Source organism: Gossypium hirsutum, chromosome A03 (genome assembly GCF_007990345.1).
Source record: "Gossypium hirsutum isolate 1008001.06 chromosome A03, Gossypium_hirsutum_v2.1, whole genome shotgun sequence".
NCBI classification, from domain to species: domain Eukaryota; kingdom Viridiplantae; phylum Streptophyta; class Magnoliopsida; order Malvales; family Malvaceae; genus Gossypium; species Gossypium hirsutum.
The window spans coordinates 112,653,480-112,678,351 of NC_053426.1; the positions used below are offsets into that span (position 1 = coordinate 112,653,480).

The window sequence follows — 24,872 nt, forward strand, 5'->3', positions numbered from 1 at the left end:
CAAATCTAGTTATGACCCTACTTAGAGGTATTCATGGGTTGAGTTGAGTTGAATTCGAGTCAAGGTTAAGCATAATATTAATACATGATATAATTGCCTAATTTTGGTCTAGCCTAATATATGAACTTAAAATTTTGCCTAAACTTGTCCGTATTTGTAAATGGCTGATCTAAATCTATTTTAAACTCATTCTTATTTTTAAAATTTTAAAAAATATATTTATATTATCTTAATTTAATATTTATTTTAATTAAAATTTTATATATAACTATTTTAACATGTTTTAATGTTTATATATATTAGTATTATATATTACTATAAAATTAATTTTTATGTATTAAAATAAAATAATATAAAACATTATCAACTTTAAAAAGCAGGTGGAACAGGGCTGGGCCGAGACGAATTTAGGCCTTCAGCCTAGCTTATATTTTAGACTAACCTAATTTTTATAACAAAGCTAAAGTAGTTGGGCCTTGACCCCTTAGTTAAATGGGAAAACTTTCCTTTGAACCCCTCTTAAACCTAAATCTGTCTATTTAGGTTTTTTAGTTCTTAATTGAAAAGATACTTTTCATTTTTGGCCCCTTATAGAAAATTAAAAATGCAATTTAATCTTTTTTTAACTTTGATCAGTCCAAAATTTTAGCTTTAGCCCCTCCAAAAATTTATAATTTTATCTCATTTTCCAAGTAAAATTTCTAGCTTTACTCTGTTTAAAAACATCAATGAAGAAGTCATTCTATCAAATCAATGCTTTTCATATAGTATCTACACATATTTACAAATTGATCCAAGTATTTTACATGCTTCACATCAAATACTGATACTACGAGGGCTCAATTGAAAATTTTAAAATCCGAATTATAGTTTAAAAAGTTGAAACTGTGGGGCGCAAAGCGCAATTAACCTCGATTATATTTTCTTAATTTAGGTAGAAGTCCCTCAACTACATATAAATTGACAGCAAAGTGACTTCTGACCAGAAAAAGACACACACACACAAAAAAAGAAAGGGACGCTGGAATCTCTGCAACTAAAGCGTCTTTCTGGTCCGTCCATTTCAAGATCTTCATAATGCCATAAATTTACCATTTTTATTGACTTTTTATCTGCAATAAAAATTCATAATTTATTGTTCTCGTATACAATAATTTCACTTTCTTGTTACCCAATTCTTACTTTTCTTCCAATCAGTCCTTAGTCTTTGCGCCTTTGTTTTTAACTCTTTAAAAAACGAGCCGCCGTTTATTTTCTAGGGTTTCAAATTATCGAAAATTCTTTGATTCTTTGATTTGGGTTTCTCTTTGAACCTTAGATTTTATCGAAATTGTTCGACCCATCTCAGGTTTCTCAACCGGCTGAGTTTTATTTCCGGGTAAGACCCATTTCTTCTTCTTTTTGTTGATGGTGATAATTGTGGGATTCATTTTCAGTGTAATGTTGATAAAAAGCATGTATCTGTTTTATTAGAACTTGTACATACTGTTAATTTTTTTTTATGTTGCTATTTGGTAATTGGGAATGATTTATGATCTGGGTCAGGTTCAAAATCGTGAATTGATCACTCCTTCGAGGGGTTTTAGTGTTTTGTACCTGTAATGGACGACGGGGAGCTTGATTTTTCGAACCAGGAAGTGTTTTCCGGGAATAACATGGGTGATATCCCAAGCAGTTGTTCAATGGACAGTTTTTTCGATGAATTGCTCAATGATTCTCATGCTTGTACCCATACACACACTTGTAACCCGCCCGGACCGGATAACTCTCATACACACACTTGTTTCCATGTCCATACCAAAATTGTGCCTGCCTCAACTGAAGATAAGGCTTCAATCGATGACACTGCTGGTTCTAAGGAGAAATCGAAGAAACGACCACTGGGGAATCGAGAAGCTGTGAGGAAGTATAGGGAAAAGGTTAAGGCACGAGCCGCGTCATTGGAGGATGAGGTTATGAGATTGAGAGCAGTGAACCAGCAGCTGTTGAAGAGATTGCAGGGTCAAGCTGCATTGGAGGCTGAGGTTGCGAGGCTTAAGTGTTTGCTCGTGGATATCCGGGGGAGAATAGAAGGGGAGATCGGTTCGTTTCCATATCAGAAATCGGCAACTGCTGTTAACGGTATGAACATGCCTGGTGCTTATGTGATGAATCCCTGCAATGTGCAATGCAATGATCAGATGTATTGCCTTCATCCTGGAGCCGACGGGAGAAGATGCAGCGCTGAATGGACAGGGATTTAATGGGTGTGACTTTGACAATGTTCAGTGTTTGGCAGACTATAACTCCGGAGCAAAGGAGCTTTCTACAGGTGGGGCTGGAAGTGGCGGGTGCAACGGCAATTCTTCTGGCCCTAAAAGGAGGAAAGGTAAAATTTTGAGTTTCTTTGTCTTAAATTCTTTATATAATTCTGGTCAGTAACATCATCAATTATTAGTTTTTTAGAATGACCAATAGAGGCATGAAGTTTTTTGCGTGGTCTGTGCTTTGTTGTACCTTCTCAGGGCTGCTATAAGTAGTTTTGTTCTTGTGTGTTTATGTTGAAGTTATTTGTTGTAACTATATAGTTCATTTATTGTTTTAAGCATATCAACCATGTGGTAGTTCTGGTCCATAACAGCATCAATTATTAGTGATTAAATGATCAATAGAGGAATGAAGTTTTTTGCTCGGTTTGTGCTTTGTTTTACCTTGTTAGGGCTGCTATAAGGAGTTCTGTTCTTGTGTGTTTATGTTGAAGTTATATGCTGTAATTATATAGTTCATTTATTGTTTTAAGCATATCAACCATGTGGTAATCCCGGTCAATAACAACATCAATTATTAGAGTTTAGAATATGATCAATAGAGGAATGAAGTTTTTTGCTCGGTTTATGCTTCGTTTCACCTTGTCAGGGCTGCTATAAGGAGTTTTGTTCTTGTGTGTTTATGTTGAAGTTATTTGCTGTAACTATACAGTTCGTTTGTCGGTCTAAGCATATCAACAATATGGTAATTCTGGTCAATAATGACATCAATTATTACTGTTTCGAATGATCAGTAGAGGAATGAAGTTTTTTTCTTGGTTTATGTATGTTTTAAATAGGCTTGCTAGCAGTCTTCATATTGTAAAGAAAAACAGCATATTTATTGTTCAATACAAGACATGTCCAAATCTTTTTGGTGCATGAACCCTACTCAGAAGATATATGAAGTTGTTCTTGCAAAATCCGGAACATTATGAACTTTGGTGATTGTTTCCAAACTAATTGTTGCCGCATACAATGTGTAGCACTATTGTTTCTAGTATTCTTTGGCTATGAGGCTGATACTTGTTTTCTTGGCAGGTGTTCGTCCAGCCACAGCAGGTTGAAAAACTGTCAAGTATCATCCAGAGTCTGCGGAGTACAAGATTTGTCTTCCATCAAGCAGTTTTCTTGGGATGCAGCACTTTTTTCCCTCAGGTCGCATTGTGTTTTTATTTTTCTTTTTATCATTCTTCTACTACTTATTTTTAACCCTACTCATGGGTCTTGTCTTCTTAGTTTATATCCGTGGCATATAAATAATTCTCTTCCAACAAGCTGTTTCGCATTGCCTTTTTATCATCTTTTTCATTACGGCTCTTTTTTCTTTTTTTGTTTTTTTTTGTTGAATGTTCTTAGTTTATATGGTTTAAAGCAGACAACCTTGTAAAGCTCAAACTTTTCCGGATTTAATAACTTGTACCATTTTCGACTACTGATAGTCTGGTTTTCTTACCAAAAGCTAAACTCGACCGAAATAAAAGGCCTTATCTCGTCTTTTTACTCACATTGCATGAGTATTCATTAGTAACTACTGTCGATGGTGCTAAGCTTTACTGATTTTCCTTTTGCTTGGTTCTGGTTCGGTTGTTCTAAGCTATATGGATTCTTTTATTGCTGAATTACAGAATTAGGGAAGATGGAATATCTTTGATTATGTTTCGCTACTGTAAGCCCTTATCGGGTGAGTTACGAGTTTCAGTCACTGTTAGATGTAACATGGGAGGCTGCAGGTTAGCTTGCATATACCTTTCAGCCATTCGTATTCGGCTTTTCCAGTTTTGCATGGCATTGAATATTGATTTTGCCATAAGCATTCTCTTTAGGAAGGGTATGAGTTGCAATTCCGAGGGAAATGCCTCATCATGTCCGATGAAAACTTACCGATAATTGTAAAAGATGGCGTAGTCAAGCATTGCAGGTGTTTCTTTTTGTTTCATGGACTGATGATAATCCCGGAGAGTAGTCGGCTTCTTAGCTGTCTTGGAGCTTACAAGTTACAATTGAAACAAAAATGGGGGAAAAGAGAAAAAATGTGGCATTCTGATATATATATATATATGAAGTGGTTGGATTTTGAGGATTCAATGAACTATTAGATCTTGAATTCCCTTTATAAGTCCTAATCCTTGACCTGAACTTAAAATGAATTTCGTTAAACTTGAAATGATATGTAGATGAAAAAATCTGAATATCTTGGGTCGCTTGAATGAATGAATCGTAAACAAATGTCGGAAACAGTGGTTTGCAAGGCTTTTCAGGTCCCATTCTTCTCTTGTGTTTAAGTTCAAGCCCAGTTAATCTTACCCTGAGTGGGCTACATAGTAATATTATAAAATTCGGACACAATTTCAAATTTCGATTTAACCGTTTAACTTAAAATATCTAAATTTTAAATATTTGGGTATTTAATAAATTCATTAAATTACAAGTTATAATGAAGAACTAATAAATAAGAATTTGGCTTAATGGTAACGTTGAGTTCTTTGGAATTTTATTTAGGTAATGCATGCTTGATTGCTTGTAGCTCAAGTAGAGGTGAACGATAATGGGTTCGGTTCAGTTCGGTTCACTTTGTTATATGTAGTATGTTTTAATTTGTCCGTTTTAAGCCAAGAGTTAAGGGATTGGAGTGATATATTACGAGAATCTTTGAAATTCAATAGAAATGTAGGAATAATAATACTCTCTATCAATATTATGAATTTTAATGTAATTCATTGAGTTAAATAGGACTTGTTATGGATATGCATCACCTTATTTTCGAAGTATTGTTTTATTTTCAAACGTCAAAAAGGAGAAAACATGACAGCCATCCCACCCTCTATTTATCATGATGACTACAAAAATAAATAATATTTGATAATTATAAAAAAAAAAGGGTTATAGTCAATGCTTTTGTTGGTGGGGGTAGTTATGGTGAAAGTGGAAAGTACTATGTCAACTTTCAAAAAAGAAAAAAATAAAGATGCTGATTTTGCTTGCTTTAAAGAAACGTTACCAACCCATATTTTCAAGGCGTTTTTTATTTAATATTTTCAAAATGAGAAAATAAAGGATTAGGGTTTAAGATTTTAAGAGAAAAATTCGAAATATTTTTTATTAGAAGTTCATGAATTTTTTAACCGATCAAGATTTCAATCTCCCAAGTGTTCGAGGTTATTGAATGATTGCATATTTATTAGATGTTGAGGTTTTATTTTATTTTTTAAATGTGAGAAAAGTTTAAAAAAATTCATATCAATTTAAGAATAAAACAACATTTAATTTTTAAATTTAGCATGTTTTTGTAGTTTGATCCTTGAATTTTTTTTGGTTAATATTTTTTCTCAATTTATTTTCTAAACTCGAATTTCATTAAAATATTATTAAAATTTTATAACGTGATAATATAAGATTATTTTACATCATTATCTGAAAATTTTAAAAAGTTTATATAAACTGTAAAAATACAAAATAAAAAATTTTCAAGTGATATAATATGATATCAGAGTTTCATATTATGATATCCCAATAAAATTCAAGTTTAGAAACACTAATAATGTGTATTTCAAGAAAAAAAAAGGGAAAATTTAATAATGTGAATAAAAAATTCATGGACCAAATTGAGAGAAAAATGTTAATCTCAAGAATTAAATGTATTATCCCTAATATATGTGCAGTCAGTCAAAGCAGCAGGAGAAAGCACAGGAAGCAATGCAATTTGCTTACTACCTTCCATGAAGAGCATTAATGAAAAAATGATGATTTTAAAGACAGAAAGAAGGTATAGTAGACGTGAGTTCGAATCTCGTCTTGTGGTTGCTGGCTTCATTATTTAATTATGAGGTCGTAATTAATACTCGTATATGAGAATAGAACACATTTTATGTTGCTGTTTATTTTTTTTAAAAATACTTAAGGTGAGAGGATAGTTACTACTGGTTTTCTTTTTTTTATGTAAGTTTACATTCTAATTTTAGATATACTAAAAATTTAATTATATGTGTATGTATGTAAAAACTACGTATTTAGAACACGTGCATTTAAAACTAACATACAATAAATAATGAAATATAAGGTTTCAAACTAATAATAATAACAATACATATATAATATGTACAAAATTAAAATAAAAAATAGTATGTGTAATGATATTTGTTATACTGTACGTTGATAATAGCAGCATTAATGATTGCAAAAAAATAAGAAAAAAAAATAAAAACATGTAGATTTTACATGGAAAACCCTTATAGGGGAAAATCACATGTAGAGAAGGAGAAACTCATTAATGTTTAAAAACAACAATATAAAAGGTTTACGACCATAAGCAGTTTTTAAGGGTTAAACAATCTGTCTAATAGAAGAAGTATAATCCCATACGGATTCAACTTGTGCAGACATTCGCTCCCACATATCCTCATTTCTTTAACAAGTGAGTTGCACATCAAACTTTTCAAGTAGGATCGAATGGAATTCAGGTCACACAACTCTAACAATATCAAAGTTATTTGGCTTCTTTCATCATGCTTTGATTCAAGCTTGTTAGGTTGAAATGTAAGGATTCGATTTTTTTTTAACAATTTCATTATAAGTTTTGATCATATTTATTCTTTTTTTCCTTAATTATGATGTTTTTAAAAATAGTGGGCAAAATACATTATATTTTGAATAAGAACTTACAAATTTGAAGAACTTTAAAAATAACATTATTAACAAAAACCGTCATAAACTTCAAACATAAATCATAATACAAAATAAAAAAAACTAGGGTAGAAAACCAACTATTTGATAAAGGTGGTGGTGGTGGTGATGATGATGATTCTATTTTTATGATAAGCATCCTTGGCTGCAGAGATTCATGCTTATAGTGGGTCAAAGTCTTCGCAATTATTATATTATCTTATATTAATATGATGCATGCAGTCTATATATGACATTGAGGATTGAATGTATATCTCTCTCTATGTTTCCAGCCCACCAATTCCATATATAATAATACATTAATCAATTTAAATTTCTATCCTTTAGTTGATTAAGTTTTAACTCGATTAGTATGGGTATTGTTGTTCATGCAAAAAGATATGAGTTTGAGTGCGCTGAAACGTATTATCCTCCTATTTATGGACTGAAGAGGAACTATGAATAATTCTAACTATTGTATCAAAAATAACAGATAATCAGAACCTGTAATAAAATTGTTTAAAAATTTTCTATACTTTACAAATGCTAGGTTGTGTAGGCAAACATTGAAGTCTCAAATTGTGGACTTAATTGCAAAGTATCACTCATTCACAAGATGCGTGGGTCACACATTTGGATGGAACATTACCTTATACCCCTGAGCTAAGCCTCCTTGGTCTAATCAAAACAACCCCTCATGTCTGTTTCAAAGTTTCCAAGTCTTCCACCATGAAAAGAAAAATGGCATAATTCTGCTAAAAGTCTTTGTATAATGCATAAATTGTGGATTTGATCTCTATATGTTAATTTTTTTTGGTGTAAAAACACATTGAAATAATCCAAAAAGTTTACAAAGAAATAATTTGGGTTAAATTACTATTCTCTTCTAAAATTACTTGAATCTCCATAAGAGGGATATCAAATAAACACAAATCTTCATCATTCACAAGTCATTTTAACTAATGCATCCGCTACATAATTATTTTCTCTAAGGATATACAGCACAAATGACTTGTCTTCATGGGATAAAATTTATTGGATTATCCTAACAAGTGATATACTAGAATTTGACAAAAAATAGTAATGGCATTTTCCTTGATAAAGATTTGTTTTGCTTATTTCAATCCACCCTTTATTTTTTTTGACCAATCTCATTTGATCATATCTGTTATTTTTTACACTACCTAGAATTAGGCATAGTCTGTCTCCAACCCATAAATAGGAAAATAATGTGCTTTAACACACTCGAATCCACATCCTCCTGCATTGACAAAAATACCCGTACTAATCGAACTAAAACTCAATCCAAAATCAATTTTTTTTTAAAATATATAAAACAATCATAATCCCACAATAAGTATATAGTGTAATCATAATTGAATTGTAAATGTCTTGGAGTAGTTTTAGTATATAGTTGAAATTTGAGTTTGGTCAAAGCAATTTCATGGAATTTAAAATTTAGGTTTGACAACGTAAGATGGTTATTTTAAAAATAGACAATGAAAATCAAGACTTGTAATCATTCACCAATTAATTCATTTTCTTTAGCTAACGATGAAAATGAAAGAATCCCTTAATTAGGGGAGGATTAAGGATAGTAGAAAAACAAGCCCACCTGCCGTTTTGGAAAAATTTTGGCCTAATTGATGTACCTTTTAATCAAAATTTGAATTTTCTGTTCAATATATTTTGATTTTGGTTAAAATATGTTATAGGTCCTTGTATTTTTCATAAATTTAGAATTTAGTTCCCACACTTTTGTTTTCAAGAATTTAATATTTCTACTTTTTAGATTCTAAAATTCAAACTCAATTGTTAACACCGTTAAATTTGTTGGTGTTGCATTTTCAAAAAAAATAGAAATTCACTTAGTAGCAAAGTAAATAAAAAAATGGCATTGCAATGATAATGAATTGGACAAAATAATATTAACAATGTTAATAGTTGGACCTGAACTTTAAAACTTAAAAAGTAGAGGGACTAAATTATTAGAAATAAAAGTACAAGAACTAAATTTCTAATTTACGAATAGTGCATGGACTCGTGACATATTTTAACCCTTTATTTTTTTTTCATATCGAGGAACCTAACTGAGTTGGACCCTTAAATAGGAGATAAACTATCAGAGGTAAGCTCTCCTAGCATTGTATTTAGAGATGGCAATAGAATGAGACATGGGCGGATGTTGTCAAATTTCTCATCGTATCATTGTTGGTATGCTTTGCTTTATTACCTATTTCACTCCACTATAAATGTGTAATCTTGAAACTACTGCCACCTCTAAGGATATTGGATAGCATCCATCCTACCCTCTACCATCTCGACTTTAACTACTTTTTCTTTTTGCTATTTATTTTTAGAATTTTCAAAGGTTTGAAATCCATACCTTCAAAAAAAATCAAAGCTAATCTATTTGAAATCCATCAAACTATTCGAGGTTTGCCATCTCTAATTAAAATTTCCATCCACAAGATTTAAACTCATAAACTTATTTAAATAACATCAAACTTTTATTATTCAATCCAACAAGCATCGATAAACCCTAAATTTAGAGGCGGATGGTAATGAGAAAATTCTTTTTAGACCCTTAAATATTTTTTCTGTTAGACCATTAAAAATTTTGAATTTCTCATTAAGCCTTCTAAAATTTTCAAGATTTTTAATTAGCCCCTCCAAATTTTTTGTCAATTCTCATTAAGTTTTCAAATTTTTGAAAGTTTTATTAGACCTACCCAATTTTTAAACATTCTCATTAAATCCTCCAAAATTTTTGAGAAATTTAATTAAACCCCTCAAATCTCTGAACATTTTTGTTAGGCCCAAAAATACCAAGAGGTGGGTGAAGTGGTATTTTAAAATTCTTTGCAAACTTTTCTAAATGATAAGGAAAGAGAAGAAAAGCTTAGACGATTTGATCTATAGCGGTTCGGCCCCAATTGCTTACCTCTACTACCTTGGTATACCTCAATTAAAAATTTCCCAATTCACTGTACTTAAATTGTTACCTTTCAAGGAAAATGTATAACATTTACAATCCATGTCTTTTTCACAAGGCTTAGATAGAACCTTTTCCCCCATAGTTTTTATGGCTAAACTAGAACATTTCTTAATTTTTATGGCTCAACTAAAACCCTCACAATTTACAATTGGTGATTTGAAAGAGAATAAACAAAGAAACCTCTACAGGGTATGTATTTACAAAATTAAGCTCTCAAAAAAATGAAATGAGAGTGATAAAAGATCTAACAATAAGCTCCCAAAGAATATTTATAAGAGAAATGAAAGAATAAATATTTGAATACTTTTCTCTTGATCTTGACGCTTGGATATTTCTCTCTTGAGTTTTGAAGTGTATTTATACTAAGAAACAAGTTTGTGGGTATTTATCACCGTTGGGGATGAAATCTAGCCATTGAAAGCATTAATTTCGAACTTAAAGTTTGTCCCTACACATCATGTCTCAAGACCTAATAAGATGTCTCGAGATAAAACTAAAAAATAGTCGTCGTATAGCTGTGAGCAGGCCATGTTTCAGTACATGAATAATGTGTTTCAAAATAATTTACCAATTATCTCTAAACATACTATACAATATCTCAAGATAGATTTCTCTTAAAATAAAATTTTATTTTGAAGCTTTCATATATTGAGATATAATTATATATTTTGAGACTTACACATCAAAATTCATTAAAAACATTTTAAACACCTTGGAATACTTTGTAATTAACCGATCAAAACATCAACTTTCATAATTCGCACTTTCCTCTCTTTCCAAGTTATTTCACTTAAACAGTAAAAACAAAAGCAAAACCGTGTTTCCTACACGAGAAACTAAGCCAAAAATGGGGTTAAATCGTTGTCAAATTGAAAACAAACATAGAGAAAAAAGAAAGCTTGGTAACACTTTTTTCTATGCTCTTAGTTCTTTATTTTTTAGCCTTAGGTTCAAGATTTACATCACTCAAAGACCCAACTTTTGAAGTGGGGACGGCCTCCATTATGGGAATTGGGAAGTGAAATAAAAGACGCTGCTACTGCCAAGATTGTGGGTCTTTGTCACACCATAAAAACATCACCAAGTCTAAAGCAAAACGAAAGCAAAGAGAAGTTGCATTTGGCACCAACTTCGAGATAGAAATAAGGTAAATTGCATTTAAAGAGGTACGCTTTAATTATTCTAACTTAAAAAATGTTATCTCGGTAAACTATTCAAAAAAAATTTTAAGTGACCTAACTCTTCACGAATTTTTATTTATGTCATTAGGTTCTTATATATATTTTTTAAAATTTAGTTAGTAAACTCTACAATTTAATGATCTGTATGATGAGTTAGACTTAATGATGAGTAAGATGTATTTAGATCCTAGTCGATTTGACAATCAATGTTTGAATTTTAATTCACAAATTTATAATGTTTAAAATTATTTCATAAAAGAAAAAATTAAAATTTAGAAGAGAAAATAAATAAAAACTTTTAATTGATGCAGATAGTGTAAGTAGAGAATGTCATGTAATAATGATTCTAATGATTCTAATAATTCAATGTGTCATGTGTAATTTACCAAAAAAATTGACTAAAATGTACAAATAATTATTGGTGTAGGCGGTATGAATAAAGAATATCATATTCTAACAATCCAGTGTGCGATGTATAATTTATCAAAAATATTTAATCAAAATATAAATTTACAAGTAATTTAATATGTAATTTACCAAAAAAAAATGCCAAGCCAAAAGCAAAACGAAAGCAAAGAGAAGTAGTCGGGAAGCTGCATTTGGCACCAAGTACGAGATAGAAAATAGTCTTTGGATTTTAGGTAAATATACTTTTTAGTATTTGAATTTAATTTTAATTTCAAATTAGTACTTATGTTTTTTTCTTGTTTTCGTATTGGTACTTGAATTTTACTTCCATTACACATTTTAGTCAGTTTTTACAATTCTATTAAAATGAAATGAGGTGGATCAAACAAGTTATTAGACATGGCAAGTACATCAGATGATGAGGTGCTATGTGTATCATGTGTTTGAACTTGTTCAATCCATGTCATTCAATTTTAACAGAGTTATAAAAATGGACCAAAATGTGTGATGAAAGCAAAATAAATTTGGGTACCATTGTTACATGTGGTAGGACGTGGTATGTGTGTCATGTGCCTAAACATCATTGGTCCATATTATCTGATTCTAAAGGAGTTACAAAAATGGACCAAAATACGTAATGAAAGTCAAATTCAGGTATAATTAGAATTAACAAAGAAATATAAGTACAAATTTGAACACTAAAATTAAAAAGTATCAAAAAGTATAATTTACCCTTTTTGCAAACACTAAAAAAAAATCTATTTAAAAAAAATAGTAGCTGGTCAATAAGGTAAAGTAGGCAGGTAGCTGGGAACTTGGGTTTTCTATTTATTTTATTTTTATTGTGTGTATGTGTTGGTATTGGTGTCTTCACAATTTCACATGGTTTGCACCAAAGGATACAGAAGAGCCTTGCAGGCAGGCAGGCAATGACTGTGGTGATTCTAATAGGAATAGGGCTCATGGGTCTCCCACGGTTGGTGGGCAGCACATGGGACTCAATTGGAGTTATTAGTTCTACTCCAAATTCAAAAATTCTATTCAATTAACTTCAACATAATTCGATTTTATTAAAACATATGAATAATTCAGTTCTTGATTGAATTCGAAATTATTTAAATGATTCAAATTTATAATAATAGGCTTGAAAAATTCAAGTCTCGAGCTCAAATGACTAAAGCCTAAAAATACCTAAATTCAAAATGATTTAAACTTGGAGCAGCTTGAATCGAATATAACCCAAATTAAAAAATGGCACAAATAAATAATCCCAAAATTATCCGAACCTAAAACGACCATAACCCAAAACGATCCACATCTATAATAACTCGATCAAAAAAGCACTAGCTTCAAATTAAAATAACCAAATCCTAAAACCATCGAAACCTAAAATAATTCATACCCGACCCTATATAACCCTATTCAAAATAACCCAAATTTCAAAAACCAAATTAACTCAATCCAAGTTATTCAACTCAAAACTAATCAAATCTATTGAATTCATAGTTATGGGGCCACCCTCCTCCCCACTCCATATGCCTCATTGGTGTCTCACCTCACCACAAGTTTCCCATCAACTTCCTTCTCGAATCCAAATGGAAACATTGCTTTCAAAATAAAAATCGTGATTTCCGGCTTATTGAGTCTTAGCTTAATTGATATAGGCATTGTTATCAATGAAAGAAAAGTGAGTTCGAATGCGCCAAAATGTAATTATTTATACGTTAAGATATAATTAGAACCTGTAATAAAATTATTAAAAAAAATTATCATTTCTCACTCTTTTATTTTATAAGCATGTATGTAAATATAACAGTATGTATTTTACCCAAAAAAAAAAAAACAACAACAACAATGCCTTGGCAACTGTGTTTTTCATTGCTTATGGACTTTTCTGCTTTGGTGAGTGACATTGGACAAAAAAATTTCCGTGATTTAGGATCCATTGTTGAATTAGAAAAATGGTGTGTCTAAATCTTTTGGTCAATTTTTTTTGTAGTCCCTATACTATGAGTAATTTGTAGATTTACTTATTGTACTCTAATTTCGTAGTTTTTAATCATTATACTCTTTGGATTTTAAAATTTTAGTCCCCACTAAACATTAATTGTTAAATTTATTTTCAGCACACATATTATTACATGTTTAATGATATGTTAACCTGTTATTTTTTATATAATACTCGCAAAAAAAACACTCAAATCACGTTAGTTAATTGATTTAATGGCTATCGTTTGGGCTATGACTAAAATTTCAAATTAAACAAAAGATATAGGGATCCGAAAATGATTAAACGGGAGAACATGTAATAAAATTACAACTTACGCATATTGTAAGACTAACAGAAAATTTTGATTTAGTAGATTTAACTGTTATCTTGTGGCCAGGATTGAATTTTTAAATTTTGAAAAGTACAATCACTAAAATTAATTAAATTAGAATATAGGCTTATAGGGACTAAATCTATAATTTACATATAAAATGAGGATTAATAATAAAATTTGACCAAAATCATTTTCATGGGTTAGTATGAGGTGTTGAAACTGTTGATCCATGTGGAGTACCAGAGACACTGACAAATCATGTTATCGAGTAAGATTTGTGGATTTTGGAACAATATATTATTAATTGATTTTTCCTTGTACAAATAATCTTTTCGAGACAAATTGTCTTGTACGTCAAAGCTATCTTCGAATAGCTCACTAGTATACCATTTGAAAAATATATTAATTATGGAGACATAGAAGGAAATTTATTTTAACGGTTTAAAATTAAATTATAAGTATTTAAGAATATTGAAGATAACTTATTCTTTTAAGAGAAATTTTCGAATTGTTGTTCGTCGAGCAATAAATTAAGCCCAAATGATACTATAGTTGTATGGTAAGGGTCGCATAAGCCTTAGGTTGGTGGCTCAAGTCATCTCGTGCTCAAGTAATACAGTTATTATTCTCCACTAACTGAGATGCTTCCTCCACGAATTGTACACAGCTCTTCATAGAGGTTGGGAGAAAATATCTCAAAATGAGGACAATACCTTCAATTGTTGGAGTCTTGCCAGTTGTTTGATAGACGATACTTCAAAAACTTCTCTTGAAAAAGCCAACCCCTTCAACAAAGAGAGTTAAAGTATAATTTGGTCTTTGTATATTCATATTATTTTAGAAATTTTAAATGGGTTAAACTAAAAATTTATCATCTTGATTGGGTCAAAGCACAGATTTACCATTACATTAACTTACAATTTAGAATTTTCAAAGACTAAAATGGTTCTTTCTTAGGCAACCTACCCTAGTAGTCATCCAATTATTAGTATTTTTTTTGTCACTCAACAATAAAAAGTTACAAAATAGTCACCCAACTATTCAATTTTATCTTTTTTGATCACTAGCTAACTAATTGTGCCAGCTTTTAAAATTGACATAATTACAGGAATAGTACTTCCGTGCTCACGGAGGGGACATCCTCACACCACACATGCACACATTACATTCAAAACGAGCTACTCAAATAAAAACCTACCATTGCTCTCTCGAAGTTTCAAATTCGGGTGGATTCTAAGGATAAACAACCATTACCCGAAGTGAGTTGATTCGATAATTCAATTAATTGTAATAAAAACTTAAAATTTAGAATGATTATTTAATTGACCATTTCAGAGAGTTGTATTAATTCACACAATTAAATATATTAATTATTAATCCACTTTGAATTTTTCTTTGCAATTTCGAGATTAAAATAAAAAAAAACAAACAAACAAATGCCTCAGAAATCTCTGACCCGATAGTTTAGTCACAATATCTGCATGTGTACGTAGTTGCTTAATTATATGATTAGTTTTAAGGCATAAAATAGGCTTGTTTTTTAGTTAAATATATATAGGGGTGATATCATGTTTAGTACCCTAAATTTTACAATTAGGTCCATTTGGTACTTGTACTTTTTTTTCACTTTAGGGTTAAAATATACCATAAGTCTCTATACTCTTTACAAATTTAAAATATAGTCCCTAAACTTTAAGTCTAGAAATTTAGTCCTACTTTTTTATTTCAAATTTTAGGTCAAATTTGTTAACACTGTTAATTTTTTTATTAAATTTGTTGGTGTTTCGTTTTGAAATTTAAAAAAAAAAACCTCACTTGGTAGCAATTTAACTAAAAAAATGGCGTTGCAATAAACATAAATTTAACAAAAATAGTAGTAACAGTTAAACTTAAATTTCAAAATCTAAAAAGTAGATAAACTGAATTCCTAGAAATAAAAATGCAAGGGCTTATGACATGTTTTAACCCCAATTTAGCATCTAAACTTGACAACTAGGAGTCTTACATCATCAAATTTTTACATTTACCAAATTTAGGAATCAAAATAGACCAAGATGCAAAGTTCGAATACCAAAGTGAAACAAAAAAGTATAATTACCAAAATGAACCTAATAGACAAATTCAAGGACTAAAACTTATATTAACCCTATATATATAATATTTCTACATAAATTCACAACTATGAGCTCACCTTTTTCTTTTCCTTATAAATACACACCACCACCCTTCATTTCCTTTTTGTTTTCCCTATGTCTTTAGTTTCTTTGATCCAAAGAAAGTAAACCCATTTGAATCTATATTAAAAAGCAAAGAAATTTGAGTGAAAAAAAAAAAGGATTTTGATTTAGTTTTTCATTTTGGTCCTTTTGAGGGATTGTTTTTGGTTTTGATTGTTTGAAAGTTCAAAAAATGGCCATACAAGCTCAGTTATATTCAGATAATATTGGTTTCCCATTATGCAGTTCCTACGATTATAATGGTGGCAATGGTAGTGATGGTTTCAATTCATTTCATTTTGGTCCTCAATGGAAACCACAGCTACAATTTCAAGAACAGCTTCAAAATCATGAGATTGATGAGTTCATCAAATCACAGGTATTTTGATTTATATTTTTCAAAAATCATTTCTTTTAATAAATTTTGATGATTGGGTTTTGATTTAATTTTTCAATTTTGTTTTAGGATGAGAGATTGAGATTATTATTACAAGAACAAAGAAACCAACAAGTTTCAACCATGGTGAAAAAGCTTGAATCCAAGGCATCTTTTTTAGAAGAAGAGATCACAAAGGCCAAAAACAGAACAATGGAGCTTCAAATTTTAATGAATAAGCTAGAAATGGAGAACCAAACATGGCAAAGAGTGGCACAAGAGAATGAAGCCATGGTTGTCTCTTTGAACAACATGCTCCAACAATTACAACAGCAATTAGACAATGGTGTCGATGATGCAGGGTCTTGTTGTGAAGAAACAGAGGAAAACAGAGGATTTGGTGTCGTTGAAAGGACAATGATGGTGTGTAGATGTTGTGATTCTCGAAATTCCTGCGTTTTGTTCCTTCCTTGTAGACATCTTTGTACATGTAAGGATTGTGCAGCTTTTCTTGATTGTTGTCCTGTTTGTAGAACAATAAAGAAAGCTAGTATTGAAGCTTTGGTTTCTTAGATGTTTGAGCAGAAAATTTTCTAGGAAAATGGAAAAGGAAAAACAACGATGATGTAAGACATAAGGCAACCCATGTTGATGCTAGGCATTAGAATTTTTATTTTATTTTTTTGAATTTTAGATTGAAATTTGTATTTAAGTGGGGGAAAAAAATTAACTGAACATAAATTTCACAAGAAAAAAATTTTATTATTACGGTTAATATAAAAATTTGTACTTAAGTTTAATTTTAATGTTTAATTTTAATGTTCAATTTAGTACTTAAATTATTTTTTTGTCTTAGTACTTGAATTTGACTTCAGTACTCAGATTGATAGTTTTTTCTTTCAATTTGATATTTGAGTTTTCTTCTCATGTCTTTTTTATTAGGGCGCACTTGTTAAATATTTTGGGTCATATGATACCATTTGGTCTGGGTACTAAATTGAACATTAAAACTAAATTTAAGTACCAAATTGAACATTGAAGATAAATTCAAATATCGACTAGTATATTAATCATATTGGTAATTTGCATAAAAAATTCAAGTTATGGTCCAAATTAAAAATTGGTTTTTAAATTTCAAAATGTTTTAATTAAATCCTCAAAAAATCAATAAAGTAATTGTAATGTCAGTTTGAATATGATGTGAAATATACTAAAAATACTAGGATCAAGTTATAAACATGTGCGATGTGTGTACTTATTGTGTTTACAGATTGAATATAATATGTTGAAAAAAAATTGTTCACTAAACTAACGATTAGGCTAACAAGATTTAATTGATATAATATTGATATTTCGAGGATTTAATTAGAATATTTATAGTTTGGAGATCATTTTAAAATTCAAGCTATAGTTTAGTGACGTCCTGAAGAATTAACCCGAATATCAATTTAATCCATTTAAAGTCAGCCAAAATGTGCTTATGATCAGTTTAGGGATATTTGATTTTAAATTTAGTTTGATTTGATCTGAACTAAATTATACCTTAAATTCCTGATCAGTCCAACATAATTTAATCAAAAAAATATTTCAAATAAATTAATATTTATTAAAAATATTAATTTATGGAAAGAGCATGGAAATTTCTTTAATCTCTCAATGCACATATCTTTGACCCCAAGAATTTGTAATGTATGTGTTGCAGTTGTATTGATATATAATCTTTGCATCAAACAATTTAAGCAAAAAAAATATTCTCCTATAGATCAATGGAGACTATATCCAAAAAACGTAGCACCGGCCGAGCGAGGCGGTAGCGCGAGTGCCAGCAACACCATCGTTAGTGCGTCCGGCTGCAATTTAGAGTGCCGAGTTTTCGAGTGTTGCACGAATGCTAACGTGACCGTTCACTATAGCCAATAGCCCCAGGAATAAGCAATGGTAAGTGTACCACCCTTGTTGCTCGAGTCCGGATAACTTTTATGCGAAGTTAATTGAAGATTACCAGACCGGCATCATAGGCTGCAACAACGGCACTTGCTGTTTGAGTATGGCCGATTGATGGTGGAGCCGAAGTAGCAAAGTGGTCAGGCCCTGAAAGGGTGTGTAACCAAAAGGGAAAGAAAGCGGTCCCGTGCAGTACTTGGTTCAAGGCCTTGCAGGCTTGGACGTTTGTTTGGGTTCAATTGAACTAACAACCAAAACACAATAGTTAATATTTTGGGGCTCAAAGTTAGTAACATTCAGGTCAACCGAGATATTCTCTATGTCCGTTTTATGGTTCATGGAGTTTAATTTTTTCTCTTTCAAGATTTGGGACTGTCTCTCTCAACTATATCATTTTCAAAGTTCGAACCTAAATTTTATCAGTAATACAATGTGTTTTATCACTGTACCTAATACTCGATGGTGTGAGCCAAATTATTTTAACATCTTATTGGAGTTGCTTTGGTTGGATGCCAGGCCAACGCTTGATGGGTTGAGTCCTACCAAGAGATGATTAGCTCGAATGGTCTGCTGTACTACAACCTTTTGGTGCCAAGCTAACCCTTTTCCACCACACCTCCTTTTTCTTTATTTATAAAAGGATAAAACAACATTCATTCCCTGAATTTAATAATTTTTTCATTTTAGTCCTTAAATTTGGATTTGATTAATATGTAATGATGCGACATTCTAAGATTATGATACATCATCACTTGAAAATTAAAAAAAAACAATTATTAAAAAAATAATTTTTTTTTAGATTTTCTTAGAATGTCATGTCATCACATTTTAGCAAAATCTAAGTTCAAAGACCAACCTAAAAAAACTTCTAAGTTTGGGGATTAATCTAAAAAATTAAACCAAATTGAAAAAAAATACTAAATTGAGGGACTAAATTTTGCTTTATCCTTTTATGAAACAAAGCCATAGCTTTTTCCCCTCAGCTCTCCAACCACTCAAACTTTTTCTTTTTAATGGGTAAACTACACCCAAAGTCACTAAACTATTAGTAAGTTTATGTTTTGGTCACTCAACTTCAAAAAGTTACAAAATGGTCATTGAATCATTCCAAAATTTTCATTTAAGTCACTAGGCTCTTAAAATCATTGCGGTATGGCCTTCTCCATTTGCACTGCCTAAACCAATCGAAAGCTCTCTTTTCCTTTCTCTTCTATATTTCAATTTTTGTTTATCAAACAAGTTTGAATGTTACGAATTTACGAACCAAAATTCAAACAAATTTCTTCTTTGATCTTCTACACTGATTGTCAGACCGACTTGGATCTACAATATGTTCTTCTACTTGTGTACCGATCTACTACACAGATCATTGAATCATCGCTTAGAGCTCACTGTTCGTACTTTATTTTTTAAAAAGCTAACATCCCAATGACTTAAATGAAAACTTTCAAATAATTTAGTGACCATTTTTATAATTTTTTTAAATTTTAGTGACTAAAACATAAATTTACTAATAATTTATTTATTTGGTTTAGCTTTTTAAAGCAACCATTATCCTGAACCCAATGTTCAGCCCAAAACTACCCTTCGCTTACTAATTTAAATCCACCATTTTCTCCTACCCTTTGAGAAGACCATTTTTATAAAGGACTGAGCTTTTAAACCCTGCATTTAGCTACACGTACGTGCCAAAAAAAATGTCCAAGGAAGTGACTGAAGAAGGGCAGAGCCGAAAGGACTATGTAGACCCACCACCAGCACCGCTGGTGGACATTAACGAGCTCAAGCTCTGGTCATTTTACAGAGCTCTCATCGCCGAGTTCATAGCCACACTCCTTTTTCTCTACGTCACAATAGCCACCGTAATCGGCCACAAGAAACAACACGATGCGTGCAATGGAGTTGGTCTTTTAGGCATTGCATGGTCTTTCGGTGGGATGATCTTTATCCTCGTTTATTGCACCGCCGGTATCTCAGGTGGTCACATTAACCCCGCCGTGACATTCGGGTTGTTTTTAGCCCGTAAAGTGTCACTAATAAGAGCTGTTATTTACATGGTAGCTCAATGCCTGGGTGCTATATGTGGTGTTGGGCTAGTCAAAGCTTTTATGAACCATGAATACACCACCCTCGGCGGTGGTGCTAACACCGTGGCTACAGGCTATAACAAGGGAACCGCTTTGGGAGCTGAGATTATTGGTACTTTCGTGCTTGTTTACACTGTGTTTTCAGCTACTGATCCTAAGAGAAATGCCCGTGATTCCCATGTCCCTGTGAGTAATTTTATGCTTCTTCTTTTTTATCCGTTTTATTGTTCATGTAGGCTAATGCATTTTACATTGTTGTTTTCTTTGAGGGTTTTAGGTGTTGGCTCCACTTCCTATAGGGTTTGCAGTGTTCATGGTTCATTTGGCTACTATCCCCATTACTGGTACTGGTATTAACCCTGCTAGGAGCTTTGGTGCTGCTGTTATTTACAACAATGGCAAAGCCTGGGATGACCATGTAAGTTCATATACATACATATATATATACATACACAGAGAGAGAGACATTTTTGGTTTGTGAATTAACCTATTGGTGAAATTGTGATGGACAGTGGATTTTCTGGGTTGGTCCATTTGTTGGAGCTGTTGCAGCAGCTGCATATCATCAGTATATCCTTAGAGCTGCTGCTATCAAGGCTTTGGGGTCCTTCCGCAGTAACCCTACCAACTAAAGAAGAGAATATATATATACACACATAGCTTTGTCTCCATTTGTTCCTTGGGATCATTTTGCTAAATTTGTAATTTGAAACTAATGTTTTTAGGTTGTCTTGTGTGTGTGTCATTGTTCGATAGTGATAGTGGTTTTTGTGTGTGTTTTCACTTTTGACCCTTTTTTTGCTGTTGTGTTGTGTAGTTGAAATTTTTATGATCTTTGGGATTAGATTTCCTTATCAGTTTGTCCTAAGGCAAAATTGGCTTCCTAAATTATTAATTACTACATGACAAATGGGCACACAATTGACACAAAGCTTTAATAAACTAAAATTTAAGGGGAAAAGATTTCATGAAATTTTTTATCCGTCAAAAACCTGTTTTGTTGTAGTCGAATCTTGAGTAATTCAAATTCAAAATGACTTGAACTTGAAATGACTCATGTATTAAACTATTAATTAATTAGATCATAAAATGATATGAATCCAAATAATTGACTTGAAATGACCTTTATCTCAGCTTACCAGAACTCAAAAAGAAATGAATCCATAATAATCCAATTTAAAAATCTAGATCCTTAAACTTTGATAATTTGAATCCAAAACAATTTGAGTCTAAAATGATTTAAATTTGTGATCAATATTCAAAATTAACCTCAATCTAAATTAACTTTAATCTAAATAAGTCAAAATATTTAAAAATGAAATTAATCTAATAAAATATCAAGTGGATATATCTATAGATCTTTACGAGAAAGGATTGTATGAAACTGCATTCCAATCAGATTTTTCCTCTTGATTTTTAGAATTTTTAGTTAGATTTGAATTTTTGTTTAGGAGGAAAAAGCTGAAAGGGATAAGGATGGTATAGAATCACAATTTCATTCAATCACTTCTCAAATCCTCGTAGCTCAAGTTGCAATTTAATTAATATATATCCCTATAATTTATTGTATTAAACTAGGTTCACTTGTTAATTATCTTTTAATTATCTTTTAATTATCATAACGTCACCCTATTTAAATCAATTATAACGAGTAATATCTCAATTGTCACATTTCAAAATAAGAGAACACTATTATGTAAACCAAGATCCCCAAAGACAAGTAACCTAGAAATATGTTACCTTCCCACCTAACCAATCCCTCACCATTACTCCACTCTCCTTCCACTTATTTTTTACAACCATACGACTTTTCGTCCAATCAGGTGAACCATCTTAGTACACCACTTCTTTCTGTATCAACAAACGCATGGCTATAACTTATTGGCTCCTCTTTATGGGAAAAAAAAAAAGAAAAAACATCATAGATGCCCCCACTTCCCACAAAGTAGAGAGGTGTGTTTCAAAGGTGTAACCGAGCCTGCCCTTTCAGGAACCCCCATTTTTTCCCTAAACCTCTCTAGAAGAAAGCTCCACCAAGGAACCAACATCAATGGTTTCCTTTTTACTTTTAGACCATATGGGTGGGTCCATCCATTGTGACTAACCAAAACCAAAAGCAGTAATTAAAAAAAGACCCAAAAAGACAGGGTCATGAGAGCATTAATGGAGGGGGTCAGATGTCATGGTTTTCACATGGTGTGGGGTAAAAAAGCAAAAAAATAACAGAGTACTTTTACTATAAAAAAAAAAGGGTTAAATCACATTTTTGAGCCTTGAACTTTTTCTTATATTAGGGTTTAATTTTTTTAAAAAAATTAGACTTTGAACTTGACAATTGTTCTCATATTGAAACCTAAGTATTTTTTTGTTCAAATTAAACCCTAAACTTGACAAATATTCCCACATTAGAACTTGAAATTTTTTGTCCAAGTTAACCCTTAAAAACCCTAAAATTTAGGTCTTAATACGAGTACATTTGCCAAGTTCAGGGCATAACTTAGATAAAAAAAATTTCAGGCCCCAATGTGGCAAAAGTTGTCAAGTTCAACTCCTAATGTGAGAATAATTGTCAAGTTTAAGACTTAATTAAGATAAAAAAATTCAAACCTCAATGTGAAAAAATTTGTCAAATTTAGGTCCCAAATAATAATTTAACCCATTAAAAAAAGTAAACAATTGTGTATTCCCAAAAACCAGTAGTGGCAGGGGGTGGTGGTATAATGTAAAAAGGGAGGTTCATGGACTCTGTTTATACGAAAGGGAAGTGACCATTTTGTGCTGAAATGGAATATTGGGAAAATTTTCAGGCACATTGCCACTGATGACTGCACCTGTGAACTCAGACCATTCCACCATTGTGGTATGGTCCACGGTCACAATGGTTGGGTCACGAGAGGTGAGAGGTCTTTGTGGTTTAAAACGAATCATGTGAATAATTTTTTATTCAAACTCAATTATAAAAAATTACAAAATAATCATCTAATTAGTAGTAAAGTAATTTTTTAATCATCAAACTATGAAAAGTTACAAAATGATCGTCTAATATTTAATTCTATTTTTTTTATCAACAACTTGCTAACTTACTTTTAAAATTGATATTATAGCAATTTTAACTCTCAATATTTATAAATTATGTTAATTTAATCTTTGATTCTAAAAAAAATTAACCTTCAACATTTATAAATTATCCCATTAATTTTTATTTTTTAAAATTATAAATTTTAAGAAGCGAAAATATAATTTCACCTTTGTATTAAATTGTAACTTTACAATTTGGTTCATGACTACCCTTCACTTTCAATATTTAAATTTAAGTTCTCTATAAATAATAACACGTCATCTAATTAATTGAGAATGTATAAAATTATCAACTATTATTACATCAAATACAAATTTTGTAAATATATTTTATATTTTAATTATTAATTTACATTTTAATTTTTGGAATTTATTTAATTAATTTGATTTCAAGCAAGCGGATGAAATCCCTATATTTTCACAAAAAATTAAATTTAGGACTTTTACTTAAAAAGTTAAAAAATTAATTATTTTTTTAAATTTTTTTTAAAAAATTTATTTCCAATTATTAACATTGTTAGTTTTTTACATTAAAATTTATTAATTTGGGACGTTGGTTAAGCTCTCTTCCTGTGTAGTGATTAGAGGAGTTTATAAGTCGGGTTTAGATATGATATAAACACTTTACGCTTGTTTAAAGCCCAACCCAACTCAGAATATAAGTTTAAAATTTTAACCAAACCCGCTCGTATTTGTATATAACTAACACAAACTCATTTTAGACTCACTCATATTATTTTTGTAAAAAAAAAAAAAGCTATTTATATTATTTCAGTATAATATTTATTAATTTTATAACTTTTTTATTTGTTAAAATTTTACATATATTTATCTTAACATTTTTTAATATTTACCTTATCTATATACATTTAATTTTTATATATTATAAATTACATAATATATAAAATATTACAAAATTTAAAAAATAACGTGCAAGGCCAGATTCAAGCCTTAGTTCAAGTTTGAGCTCAGCTCATATTTTTAATACACTTAATTTTTTGTTTAATCTTATTTTTCGAGCCTAATATACTTTCCCGAACAGATATACCAAACAGATAGATCGACCAATAAATAGATCTAGTTGAGATGTTGAGACTTGTGACGATAAAAAATAATCATATTAAGTTAATAAATTTTGACGAAAACTTGATGATAATTAAATTAAAAATTTTAAATTGAAACAGTAAAAAATTTTGAGTCGAAGGATTAAATCTCAAATTCTATAAAAATACACGAATTAATAGCATATTTTAACCAAATTAAATAATAGAGTAGATAAATACATTTAAATAAAAATAGGATAAGATGCAAAA

General features: G+C 30.8%; 2 protein-coding genes and 1 pseudogene across 2 annotated transcripts; all 3 read left to right on the plus strand.

Moving 5' to 3' along the window:
- Positions 1–992: 992 nt before the first annotated feature.
- LOC107928018 (basic leucine zipper 23-like) lies at positions 993–3,792 on the plus strand (annotated as a pseudogene).
- Positions 3,793–16,091: 12,299 nt separating this feature from the next.
- LOC107927851 (E3 ubiquitin-protein ligase BOI) lies at positions 16,092–17,305 on the plus strand. The gene is made up of 2 exons (XM_016858977.2): positions 16,092–16,453; positions 16,541–17,305. The coding sequence occupies exons 1-2, from the start codon at positions 16,268–16,270 to the stop codon at positions 17,021–17,023; spliced, it is 669 nt and encodes a 222-aa protein (XP_016714466.1). The 5' UTR covers positions 16,092–16,267; the 3' UTR covers positions 17,024–17,305.
- Positions 17,306–19,947: 2,642 nt separating this feature from the next.
- On the plus strand, positions 19,948–21,335 carry LOC107927836 (probable aquaporin PIP2-8). The gene is made up of 3 exons (XM_016858962.2): positions 19,948–20,667; positions 20,759–20,899; positions 20,994–21,335. The coding sequence occupies exons 1-3, from the start codon at positions 20,092–20,094 to the stop codon at positions 21,111–21,113; spliced, it is 837 nt and encodes a 278-aa protein (XP_016714451.2). The 5' UTR covers positions 19,948–20,091; the 3' UTR covers positions 21,114–21,335.
- Positions 21,336–24,872: the final 3,537 nt, after the last annotated feature.